This window comes from Mesoplodon bidens, assembly GCF_964165515.1.
Source record: "Mesoplodon bidens genome assembly, chromosome: 9".
Taxonomy (NCBI): domain Eukaryota; kingdom Metazoa; phylum Chordata; class Mammalia; order Artiodactyla; family Ziphiidae; genus Mesoplodon; species Mesoplodon bidens.
This window is the reverse complement of record NC_138166.1, coordinates 42,405,172-42,418,056: the sequence shown is the minus strand read 5'-3', so window position 1 is coordinate 42,418,056 and position 12,885 is coordinate 42,405,172. Positions and strand designations below refer to the sequence as shown.

Below are 12,885 nucleotides of genomic sequence, written 5' to 3'. Positions count from 1 at the left end.
TTCCTTCCTCAGTAAAAAGCTTCCCTAAGATAGGAACCTTCCTAATAGGGCCAAATACAATTAGTTGCCTTTTTTAAAAACTCACCACGGCAATTTGAGGGGAAAAAAAAATCCTGCAGTCTGAAACTGACACCTTTAAACAAGATTAATTTAAATAAAAGGAGACAATAGAAATGGTCTTATCTGTTCTCTATATTAAATGCTTTAAGGACTATCCAGATTACTGTTTTTTAAATAAGCTTTATTTATTTATTTATTTATTTATTTATTTATTTATTTGACTGTGCTGGGTCTTAGTTGCACACGGACACAGATCCTTAGTTGCGGCACGCGGGCTCTTTTAGTTTTGGCACGCGGGCTCTTAATTGTGGAAGAGACCACATGCCAGATCTACTTCCCTGACCAGGGGTCTAATCTGGGCCCCCTGCATTGGGAGCACGGAGTCTTAACTGCTGGACCACCAGGGAAGTCCCAGACTACTATTTTAAAAAGACTAATTTTCCTTTTTTATTCCAATCTAAGTAAATTTTGTTCCTGAATTCAAGACAAGATGCACATAGAAAGCAACTTAATTCTTTCATCCCTGTGCCTTTAAACAAGCTCTGATGGATTTACTTTTTTTGAGTGACTCATGGGTTTTCCAGTCTTCTGAGGTATTAATAGTCTTCTTTTTCAATATCAAAAATCTAGTCCAATTTAATATCAAGGTTTCAGTCTCTCAACCAGTTCAAAGCTTCTCCTCTCACCAGCTCAGACCTGCTTCAAACTGGGAAATCTATAGTTTGCAAGGGGCACATACTGCCGTTTGACTCTTGTCCCTGCTTCCTTCTGTGGGTTTTTAGTGATTTCTCATTGCTAGGGCTTTCCTACCTGCTGTTCCCTTGAAGTGAGAGATGTGTTCTATTGTGGGTTGCCTGTAACTCATTTTCTGAACCTAAGTCCCTTTTGGCTCCTCTCTGATTGGCATCAGCCCACTCCCACTAGGCTGTCCTCTTTGGCCCAGATCCCTTTCTAGACAACAGAGTCTTGCTCTCTTTCATGTGTCTTTCTCATTGGTCTTAACATAAGCACATGCAACCCCTTGCCCTGTAAGCTCAGAAGAGCAGTCATTCCCCCTGCATCTTTGCTGCTCAACTATATACATGCATCACGAGCTCAACTCTGTGTCCCTGAAACTCCTAGGGGACAAACACTTTGAATACTTTTCAGAAAGACTCTCTTATATAGGGACTTCCTCTAGAGTACCTCTTTTAAAGAAATCCTCTTCAGTCTCACCTTTCCTCATTCTTCAGGCTTCTTTCTCCTTTGATGAATTACCAGACCAATCTTTGTGTGTGTGAGGCTTTGAAGAAAATATTTTCTGAAGTATTTTATCAGTGTATATCTTTTAAAAAAGAAATTTTAGACTGTTTATGAGAGGTAGAATGTCACCTACCCAATAGTCCTTTACTGTGAAAATGTCAAATACCCAATCATCGTGACTCAGATCATCTTTTTTCTTGGTTCTTCCACTTTTCAGATACTTTCCACCACTTCCTCAAGATGCCAGGACATCATCTTCTTTCTGATTTTACCTCCCTCCCCCTTTTTAAGGTATGATTTGGCATTTTAATGGATACTTTTAAAAAAATTACAGCCCTCTATTATAATTACTCAACTTTCTCTGGATCCACTGTGTTGTTTCATCTCAAATTTCTTTTTTCCTTCTGACTAGAAACAACTGGAGGAATTCATGGACTTAGGTTCACTACAAATTTTATGCCTCCTAAGTTAAACCAAGGCTCATTGCTGTCTTTTATGAGCTCCTGGATCAGATTTCTTAGAGCAGTTACTTCAGATATTTGCCACATACCTCAAGTCTCAGTTGTATTTACAGCATCCTCGTTTTTTCTAGATGACTGTCTCCACTGAGAAAAAAGGGGCCATACCCTTTATCTTATCTCCTCCCAACCTTAGAAATAGTCCTTGTTACTTTTCCTACTTCAACCTTTGTTACTTTCAGAATACCTCCATCTCATTTCTTTTCTCAGAAGAAAAAAATATATCACTTACTTTTGTTCTTTATTCCCAAAATCTTTCTCTTCAGAATCTAAGTTTCTATTCTCATTAAGCCCTCCTACAGAGTTTTCCAAATCAGTCTTTTTGAAAGATCACTTTTCACATGTCCTTCCAGGTTAGAAAACTCAAAGAAGGAGCTCTTCATTGTCCACTACTATAAGACAGACATGAGAGTTTTATCACTGACTTTATCACCATCTATAATCTGGCCCCATGCTAATATTCCAGATAGGTCTTCCTCTGTCTCTGTCTCTCTCCCTGCCTCCCTCCTTCCTTTCCTCTCCCTTTTACAGATATCATCAGGGTGACATGCTTGTTTGTTTGTTTAATTGAATGCTCAGCTTAAAACCTAGTTTTCCCAGCAATCCGTAGGACTACACTAAAATTCTTTTGCATTTTGCTAGACTGTTCATTTGACATTTGGTAGATGTTTCTTTGTATTGTTGTTCATCTTTTTATGTCTAGGCTCTTTTTACCAACTAGATTGCAAACTCTTATGGCAGAAGAATATTTTTCATAATTCCTTGAAGACAAGAAAACTGAATGTTGCACGTAATTTTTTCAGAGATAGATTTAAAATTGCTCCTGGTAGTTCTTCACTGCTAGCCTGTTTCCTATTTGTTGTGATTGAAATTATTATTATTATTATTATTTTTAATTATTTTTTTTGCGGTACACGGGCCTCTCACTGTTGTGGCCTCTCCCGTTGCGGAGCACAGGCTCCGTACGCACAGGCTCAGCGGGCATGGCTCACGGGCCCAGCCGCTCCGGGGCATGTGGGATCTTCCCGGACCGGGGCACGAACCCATGTCCCCTGCATTGGCAGGCGGACTCTCAACCACTGTGCCACCAGGGAAGCCCTGAAATTAATTTTTAAACTTTCATTTCGCTGAATGGCAGTAGAAGTGGTACAGCTAGTTTTTGCCTTAGATGCCCAAGGCTGTTTGGTGAACAACAGATGGATGTCTGAAACATAAATTTCTGCCAGCCATGACCCAAGTATGCAGAAAAGACCTACAATAAGAGACATAAGAGAATATCTATTCAGCAAGTTTAAAATAATATCCTTTCTTAGAATTGTTTCTGTCTAGATCAGTCAGAATTTCTGTTAACATTTAAAAGTACCTATTGATTATAGTAAATTTCCTTGGAATAGAGATATAGTTTTAAATTAAAAAGAAACTGTCTCCTCCAGAATGAAGAACACTGTGGTTGTCTAAGAGTTTAAAACTAATCTGAAATAAAATGTCTATTTCATATTTTGTGCACATCTGATGAGAAACAATATTTGATAAGAAACAGTGACTTTTATTTATACAGATATTTTCTTTTTCTTGATGGACCTACCAATATAATCTGCAATAGGAACCTCATTTTACTGCAAAAAATCTGTGTAGTATTCAAAAGGTATGCCACATACTCTACTAGGTGCTTGAGATGTACTAAAATAATCAGACATAAATCTGACCCTTAAAAAATTATGTTCTATAGGATAGATAAGGCATGTATGGATATAATTATAGGATTTAAAGTGTTAATACAAGATTTAAAGTGTTAAATGCCATTAGAAGGTACAGATAAACTACTGGGAATTAGAAGACTAGAAACATTGCTTTCAGATCCAAGAATCAAAAAGATTGTGGATAATGTGACACCTGAATGGAATTATGAAAATTAGGTTAGATTTGATAGGAGTGTAAGTCAGGATAGGCTAGGTTAAGCAGCACACACAAAAAATCCAAGATTTTCAGTGAACTAACACAAGTTGATTTCTCACGCAAGTAACATGTCAATACAGGTTGACAGAGCAACTCTGTACATCACAGTCACTTGAGGACCAAAGCTGATGGCAATTTTATTTCAACATCTGTGGTCCAAGGCACTGTAGCAGGAAATAAGGCAAATTATAAAATGGCTTTTAAAATAGTATCTGGAAATTGACACATTTAACTCCATACAAATTATATAGTTATACCTAATGTTCAGAGGCCAGGAAAGTATAATGCTACCATGTGCTACCATATTTTAGAGGCCTTTCCGGTGTTTGAAGCAGCATAGGGGGAATCCTTGAAGAGGAGTATGTGTACAATTTGTATTGGGGAAACTGCATAATAATTTGAAAAGCAGTGATTATACTAATAATAAATGCTAATATGTTTAATTTTTTTCTTTTTGTTTCTTTTAATAGACTTTTTGGGAGCAGTTTTAGGTTTACAGAAAAATTGAGTGGAAAGTACAGAGTTCCCCATATGCCCCCTCATTCCTGCGCCCACCCCTGTAATATATGAAGCTATAGTAATAGTTTCCCCTGTTAGTAACATCTTGCGTTAGTGTGGTACATTTGTTACAATTAATGAGACAATTAATACATTATTACTAACTAATGTCCACAGTTTACATTAGGATTCACTCTTTATGTTGTATATTCTGTGGGTTTTGAAAAATGTGTGACAGCATATATCTACCATTACAGTATCATAGAGGGTAGTTTCACTGCCTAAAAATCCTGTGTTCCACCTATTTGCCCCTCCTTCCCTCCCCCCTAAACTCCTGGCAGTCACAGATCTTTTTACTGTCTCCATACTTTTGCCTTTTCCAGAATGTCATATAGTTGGAATTACATAGTACGTAGCCTTTTCACATTGGCTTCTTTTACTTAGTAATATACATTTTTCTCCATGTTTTCTCATGGCTTGATAACTCATTTCTTTCTTTCTTTCATTTTTTTTTCCTTTACATTTTAGGTTCACAGCAAAATTGAGTGGACCGTACAGAGAGTTTCCATGTATCACCTGTTCCCACAGATGCACAGCCAACCTCCCCCACTTGTGACATCCCACACCTCAGTGTTACATTTGTTACCATTGATGAACCTGCACTGACACATCATTACCACCCCAAGTCCATAGTTTACTTTAGGGTTAACTCTTGGTGTTGTACATTCTGTAGGTGTTGACATATGTATAATTATATCCATCATTACAGTATCATGCAGAATAGTTTTATTGCCCTAAAAATCCACTATGCTCCACCTATTTACTCCTCCCTCCCTTTCCCAAACCCCTGGCAACCACAGATCTTTTTACTGTTTTCTTAGTTTTGCTTTTTCCAGAATGTCATATAGTTGGAACCATACAGTATGTTTGGATGCACCACAGTTGATTTATCCATTCACCTATTGAAGGTGAGAGAGAAAATGTATGAGTACAATTAGTTTGTTGTATAATACAACAATCTTGGTTGCTTCCAAGTTTTGGCAATTCTGAATAAAGCTGCTATAAACATACATGTACAGGTTTCTATGTGGACATAAACTCATTTGGGAAGAACCAAGGAGCATGGTTATTGGATCATATGGTAAAAGCATGTTTTGTAGGAAGCTGCCAAACTGTCTTCCAAAGTAACTGTACCATTCTGCATTCCCACCAGCAATAAGTGAGAGTTCCTGTTACTCCACATCCTTGTCAGCATTTAGTGTTGTCAGTGTTTTGGCTTTTAGCAATTCTAATAGATGTGTAGTGATGGCTCATTATTGTTTTAATTTGCAGTTCCCTTGCAACGTATGATGTTGAGCATCTTTTCATATGCTCATTTTCTATTTATATATCTTTTTTGGTGAGCTGTCTCCTCAGATCTTTTGCCAATTTCTTAATTTGGTTTTCTTATTGTTGAATTTTAAGAGTTCTTTGTATATTTTGGATGCCCATCCTTTGTCATATCTGATACAGATCTCAGTATCTGTGAATTTTTTTTATTTTGTTTGTTCATTTGTTTTTGTTTTTTTTTAAGATTACACATATGAGTGAAATGATAGAGTTTTTGTCTTTCTCCATCTAGAGTAATACCTTCAAGGTCCGTCCATATTGTCACAAATGGCAGGATCTCATTCTTTTTTTTTTGGCTGTGCCACGCATGGTATGTGGGATCCTAGTTTTCCCCAACAAGGGGTTGAAGCCGTGCCGTCTACATTGGAAGCACAGAGTCCTAACCACTGGACCGCCAGGGAAGTCCCAGGGTTTCATTCTTTTTTATGGCCAAGTATGTGTGTGTATATATATATGTATGTAAAGAAGATGTGGCACATATATATATATGTGCCACATCTTCTTTATCCCTTCATCCATTGATAGACATTTAGGTTGCTTCTGTTTCAGAAGTTTTTAATTTTAATGAAGTTCAACTTAATTTTTTTTCCTCTCATGGGTGGTTCTTTTGTTGTATCTAAAAAGTCATGGTCAAATCCATGGTCAGCTAGATCTTCTCTTGTTTCTTCTAGGAACTTTATAGTTTTGCATTTTACATTTAGGTTTCTGAACCATTTTGAGTTAATTTTTGTGAAAAGTATAAGATCAGTATGTAGACTCTTTTTTTTTTCTTTTTTTCACATGGATGTCCAAGTGTACCAATGCCAATTTTTTTTCTTAACATGTTTATTGGAGTATAATTGCTTTACAATGGTGTGTTAGTTTCTGCTGTATAACAAAGTGAATCAGCTATACATATACATACAATTTTTAATATTCAAAAGTCAATTACTTCTTTATATCCAGCAATGAACAATTGGAATTTGAAATTAAAAGCACAATACCAATTTCCTTAGCACCAAAAAAAAATCATATGCTTATATATAAATCTAACAAAACATGTACAAGATCCATATGAGGAAAACTGCAAAGAAATAAATCAATGTCAAATGGAGAAAGAAATCAAAATCAAATGGAGAAATATTCCATGTACATAGATAGAAAGACTTTACTTGATACTCTCAAGATGACAGTTCTTCCCAACTTCAACAATAGATTCAGTGCAAACCCAGTCAGATTCCTAGCAAGTTATTTTGTTGATATTGACAAACAGATCTAAAGTTTATATGGAAGGATGTAAGTCCTTGAATAGCTAAGACAGTATTGAAGAAGAACAAAGTTGGAGGACTGAAACTATCTGATTTCAAGACTTACTATAAAGCTACAGTAACCAAGGCAGTGTGGTATAGGCAAAGAATAGACATAGATCAGTGGAACAGAATAGACAGCCCAGAAACAGACCCATGTATATGTAATAACCCAATCTTTGGCAAAGGAGTAAAGGCAATTCAATGGAGAAAATGTAGTCTTTTCAGCTAATATGTTTTTAATGCAAAGCAAGTGGTTGGGAGGGTAGATGGAGACCATATCATAAAGGGTTACAAATATTATACCATGAATTTGTAACCACTGAAGTTCTGTTTGCCCTTTAGAGGATGTTAGGGGTTAGGAGAGGAGACATTATTTAGACCAGTGATTCACAAGCTTTTTCAGTCAGAGATTTATTTTATATAGTTTGCTACATATAACCTAAAGATTTTACAGAATAAAAAGCATGCTGATAATTTTTGTTCTTTTCTTTTTACATTAAAAAATGCTGATCAGTCTCCACTAAATTGATTTTACTACCACTTGTAGCATTAAATAATTTGAAAAATATTATCTGGTCAAAGTGCTTTATTTTACAGTTAAGGGAAGTAAGACTCACAGAAGTAACCTCTTGTTAATCTCAGGTTTACACAGCTAGTTAATGTCAGAGCAAAAATGACTAGGTTAGTGCCAGTTAGTGCTCTTTTTACAGTCATTTATTAATCTATCACTGAGCACTTCAGAAATTATTTTATATTGTCATTAAATCTGTTCAGTAATTTCAAACAAGTTTAGTGCTAAAATATAGATGTCTAAAATCATTTTGCAAATCATCAGTAAACTCAAACTATGGAAGGGGTTACACAGTGCTTGATTAGGTAGAGCAACACATAGTCCTCTGACTAAACTTTGTCAAAGACTGAACGCATTCTTGTGTTATATGCGTGTTATATGAGTACTTGCACATAAACGTGCTGGTTTGTCTATTGTCACTGGAACCCACCTCTGTCTTCACTTGACATACTCTTCTAAGTCTCTGAACTTGATTTTATTCCTTCCCTCATCAGTGTCCCTCATTACTACTTCTGGTACAAACAGTTTCCTGAAAAATTTGTCTCTTAGATGTACTTGGTGTCCCTGTACTCATAGTCAAATAGTCTTCTTTAAGAATAGGGGTGGGATGGGGAGGGTGGGAGGGAGGGAGATGCATGAGGGAAGGGATGTGGGAACAGATGTATATGTATGACTGATTCACTTTGTTATAAAGCAGAAACTAATAAAAAAAAAAGAATAGGCTTGGAATCAAATTGTCTAGGTAACTGTAAATTTGGGCAAGTGACTTAATGTCTCTGTACCTCATTTGCTCACTTTAAAATGGAGACAGCAATAAATAATACCTACTCGTTAGGACTTTTTTTTTTTTTTTTGGCTCTTTTATCAGTGGTTTAGAGTCTAGTAACAATGACAATGAACCTAATACCTAATTCACTTTTCTATTTAGTTGCACAGGAAAAAGAAATGAAATAGTTTTCACTAAGATAAAGATGAAATATACATTTATGTCTAGTATTTCTGAAACACTGAGAATAGCACATCCATTGTTTTTTTTCTTTATCTGAGGACCATTTAAAATTATTTTAATAGAATGTTGGCTTTAACTATATTTCTTCGGTATTCTCTAAAATTTAATTTTAATCAAGTGTTATTTTTTTGTATATTTTTCACAGTATAGAGACATCTTTTTTTCCTTTGAAACTCCAATTTTGTTAAGGAGCAACAATTTCCTGCATTGGTAATGTTAAGTGTAACTTTAGCTTTCAATTCATTGCTGCAGTTACGTTTCCAGAGCCTGCTGTAAGAGATAAACCCATTGCAAATGAAGACAGTATTCATTTCCTTCCACCTCAGGCCACACCGAATTGATTGAGGTAATAAAATGACAGCACCTTGTAATATACTGAAGGCTCTTTAATTCAAAAACCAGTTCTAGCCTGATTCAGAGCTTGTTTAAAGCTAATTTATAGCTTGCATAATTTTCAGCTGGCCAAGGTAAAGGATGATATATGAAAACTGATAAAGAATTAACATGATACATTCAGACCTGTCTTGTTAAAGTCAAGGGGTATTAAAAAAACAGAGGTGGGGGGATGGTGGAAAAAATAATTGGTAATCTTTTGCTTCACATAAGTAACATTGTTGACAACAGTTTAAATTGCCCACCGTCTTATTTCAAACCTAGCTTCTTGTCCTTTCTTTGTAAAATCAGTTCTATTTGCATTTCTTATATTGTAAAGTCCTTCATTTTTCATGACATATTAAGGTCAGTGTGAGGCTGAGTACAGTTAGCAGCTGTTGTGACTTCCATAGCGTCAAATATATTGTATTCCACAGTGGCAATGCTGCTGCTAAATAGTTCTCTGTCGGCATTTTAAATACAAATAATCTTTTTCAAGGTGCAAGCTGGAAGGAGTGAGGGCTCTTCATTTTTATTTGGGCTGAAAAATCAGGATTAGTCCTTTTGCCTTTGTGGGCTGTTTTTGCTCTCTTTATTCTAGCATATTTATTCACTTTTGACCCACAAATAATACAACTACGATAGTAAAGTATTCTGCACTATGTATGAAGCCTGATTCTCAGAAATTTCATGTCAGCATTCACAAGTGAAACACGGATTCCATTTTCCTTTTTAATGTTTAAATCTTTTGCATGGCTATTTTTTCCTTAAAAAACAAGACAACAGCGGAGGATGGGCATATCTTTTGCTATATTCCATTATTACAGGATCCTAGAAAGTGTTGAAGTGCATTTACCATTAGTAACCATGTGAATCACACTGTATATTGCAAATGTTTTATATATCAAAGCTAAAAAAGTCAATGAATAGATATAAATGTAAGGTTAGATATATGAGACTGAGAAATTTTTTGTTTCTTCAGTGTAACTTGTCTAGATATTTAGGTATTAAAATGAAAAGATTTTGTTTAGTCTAATTATATTGTCTATGGTAAATGGTCATAATTTTAATTACTTTTTTGAAAGTTATAACCACTACTAATATTTTGTTATTTTTACAACTTGAAGATTTCTATTTTTTAGATACAAGCTCCATTTTCATTTGGTTCACTGTCACTAAAACGTTAACTCCTTGACTTGAGCCATAAAATATAAAAACTTTCTTTTCAAAAATTGTACTCCTTTTTAAGTGAATTTGGAGCCCATGTAACATGTGATTTTGGAGCCCTGGTAATCCAAACAGAAACATATGGTTGTAATATTTTTCCTGCTTTTATAGCCTGAGGAGAATGTTGTTTTTAGAACAAATATTTTATTTTTCCCACATATGAGTTTAAAAAATCTAATGAAGCCAAAGGCTTGAAGATATTCTTATTACAAAAAATTCAGGGAGCAGGAATATCTGTGAAAAAGTATTATTGTTGCTTTTATATTCAAAATATTTATATATAAGAAAAATTTTGTTTTACAGCAGAAAGTTTTTTTAGATAGGTTCTTTCAGCCTCACTGGAATTAACAATAGAAAGCCTATAGTTTTGAGTTAATTTAAAGCAAATTTTGTCCCTGGCAAAGAATTGATTTATTTCATTTATTTTTTATACATCTTTATTGGAGTATAATTGCTTCATAATGCTGTGTTAGTTTCTGTTGTACAACAAACTGAATCAGCCATATGCATACATATATCATAATATCCCCTACCTCTTGAGCCTCCCTCCCACCCTCCCTATCCCACCCCTCTAGGTCGTTGCAAAGCACCAAGCTGATCTCCCTGTGCTATGTGGCTGCTTCCCACTAGCTATCTATTTTACATTTGGTAGTGTATATATGTCGATGCTACTCTCACTTTGCCCCAGCTTCCCCTTCCCCATACCCCTGTGTCCTCAACTCCTTTCTCTATGTCTGTCTTTATTCCTGCCCTGCCACTGCATTCATCAGTACCATTTATTTTAGATGCCATATGTATCCTTTAGCATATGGTATTTGTTTTTCTCTTTCTGACTTCACTCTGTATGACAGACTCTAGGTCCATCCACCTCACTACAAATAACTCAATTTCGTTTTTTTATGGCTGAGTAATATTCCATTGTATATATGTGCCACATCTTCTTAATCCGTTCATCTGTCGATGCACATTTAGGTTGCTTCCCCGTCCTGGCTATTGTAAATAGTGCTGCAGTGAACATTGTGGTACATATCTCTTTTTGAATTATGGTTTTCTCAGGGTATATGCCCAGTAGTGGGATTGCTGGGTCATATGGTAGTTCTATTTTTAGTTTTTTAAGGAATCTCCATACTGTTTTCCATAGTGGCTGTATCAATTTACATTCACACCAACAGTGCAGGAGGGTTACCTTTTCACCACACCCTTTCCAGCATTTATTGTTTCTAGATTTTTTGATAATGGCCATTCTGACTGCTCTGAAGTGATATCTCATTGTACTTGATTTGCATTTCTCTGATAATTAATGATGTTGAGCATCTTTTCATGTGCCTCTTGGCCATCTGTGTGTCTTCCTTGGTGAAATGTCTGTTTAGGTCTTCCACCCATTTTTTAATTAGGTTGTTTGTTTTTTGATATTGAGCTCCATGAGCTGTTTGCATATTTTGGAGATTAATCCTTTGTCAGTTGTTTCATTTGCAAATATTTTCTCCCATTCTGAGGGTTGTCTTTTTGTCTTGTTTATGGTTTCCTTTGCTGTGCAAAAGCTTTTAAGTTTCATTAGGTCCCATTTGTTTATTTTTGTTTTTATTTTCATTACTCTAGGAGGTGGATCAAAAAAGACCTTGCTGTGGTTTATGTCAAAGAGTGTTCTTCCTGTGTTTTCCTCTAAAAGTTTTATAGTGTCTGGTCTTACATTTAGGTCTTTAATCCATTTGGAGTTTATTTTTGTGTATGGTGTCAGGTAGTGTTCTAATTTCATTCTTTACACATAACTGTCTAGTTTCCCAGCACCACTTATCAAAAGGCTGTCTTTTCCATTGTATGTTCTTGCCTCCTTTGTCATAAATTATGTGACCATATGTGCATGGGTTTATCTCTGGGCTTTCTATCCTGTTCCATTGATCTATATTTCTGTTTTTGTGCCAGGACCATACTGTCTGGATTACTGTAGCTTTGTAGTATAGTTTGAAGTCGGGGAGCCTGATTCCTTTAGCTCCATTTTTCTTTCTCAAGATTGCTTTGGCTATTCAGGGTCTTTTGTGTTTCCATACAAATTGCAAAATTTTTGGTTCTAATTCTGTGAAGAATGCCATTGGTAATTTGATAGGGATTGCATGGAATCTGTAGATTGCTTTGGGTAGTATAGTCATTTTCACAATATTGATTCTTCCAATCCAAGAACATGGTATACTCTCCATCTGTTTATGTCATCTTTGATTTCCTTCATCAGTGTTTTATAGTTTTCTGGGTACAGGTCTTTCACCTCCATAGTTAGGTTTATTCCTAGGTATTTCATTCTTTTTGTTGCAGTGGTAAATGGGATTGTTTAATTTCTCTTTCTGATTTTTCGTTATTAGTATACAGGAATGCCAGAGATTTCTGTGCATTAATTTCGTATCCTGCAACCTTACCAAATTCATTCATTAGTTCTAGTAGTTTTCTGGTGGCATCTTTAGGATTTTCTATGTGTAGTATTATGTCATCTGCAGACAGTCACAGTTTTACTTCTTCTTTTCCAATTTGTACGCCTTTTATTTCTTTTTTTTCTCTGCTTGCCGTGGCTAGGACTTCCAAAACTATGTTGGATAGGAGTGGTGAGAGTGGACATCCCTGTCTTATTCCTGGTCTTAGTGGAAATGCTTTCAGTTTTTCACCATTGACCGTGATGTTTGCTGCAGGTTTGTCCTATATGGACTTTATTATGTTGAGGTAGGTTCCCTCTGTGCCCATTTTTTGGAGAGTTTTTACCATAAATGG

At 35.6% G+C, this 12,885-nt stretch overlaps 1 protein-coding gene across 2 annotated transcripts in view; it reads left to right on the top strand.

Moving 5' to 3' along the window:
• Positions 1-12,885, top strand: part of PHF14 (PHD finger protein 14) — a 205,890-nt gene that overhangs the window by 155,364 nt on the left and 37,641 nt on the right. The window contains exon 18 of one of the 2 annotated variants that reach the window (XM_081244016.1): positions 4,803-5,235. The exons of the other annotated variant lie outside the window; for it this stretch is intronic. Coding sequence (XP_081100142.1) covers positions 4,803-4,940 — 138 coding nt within the window. The 3' untranslated portion in view covers positions 4,941-5,235. Of the gene's footprint in view, positions 1-4,802; positions 5,236-12,885 lie in introns of those variants that run through there. 2 annotated transcript variants of the gene reach the window in all.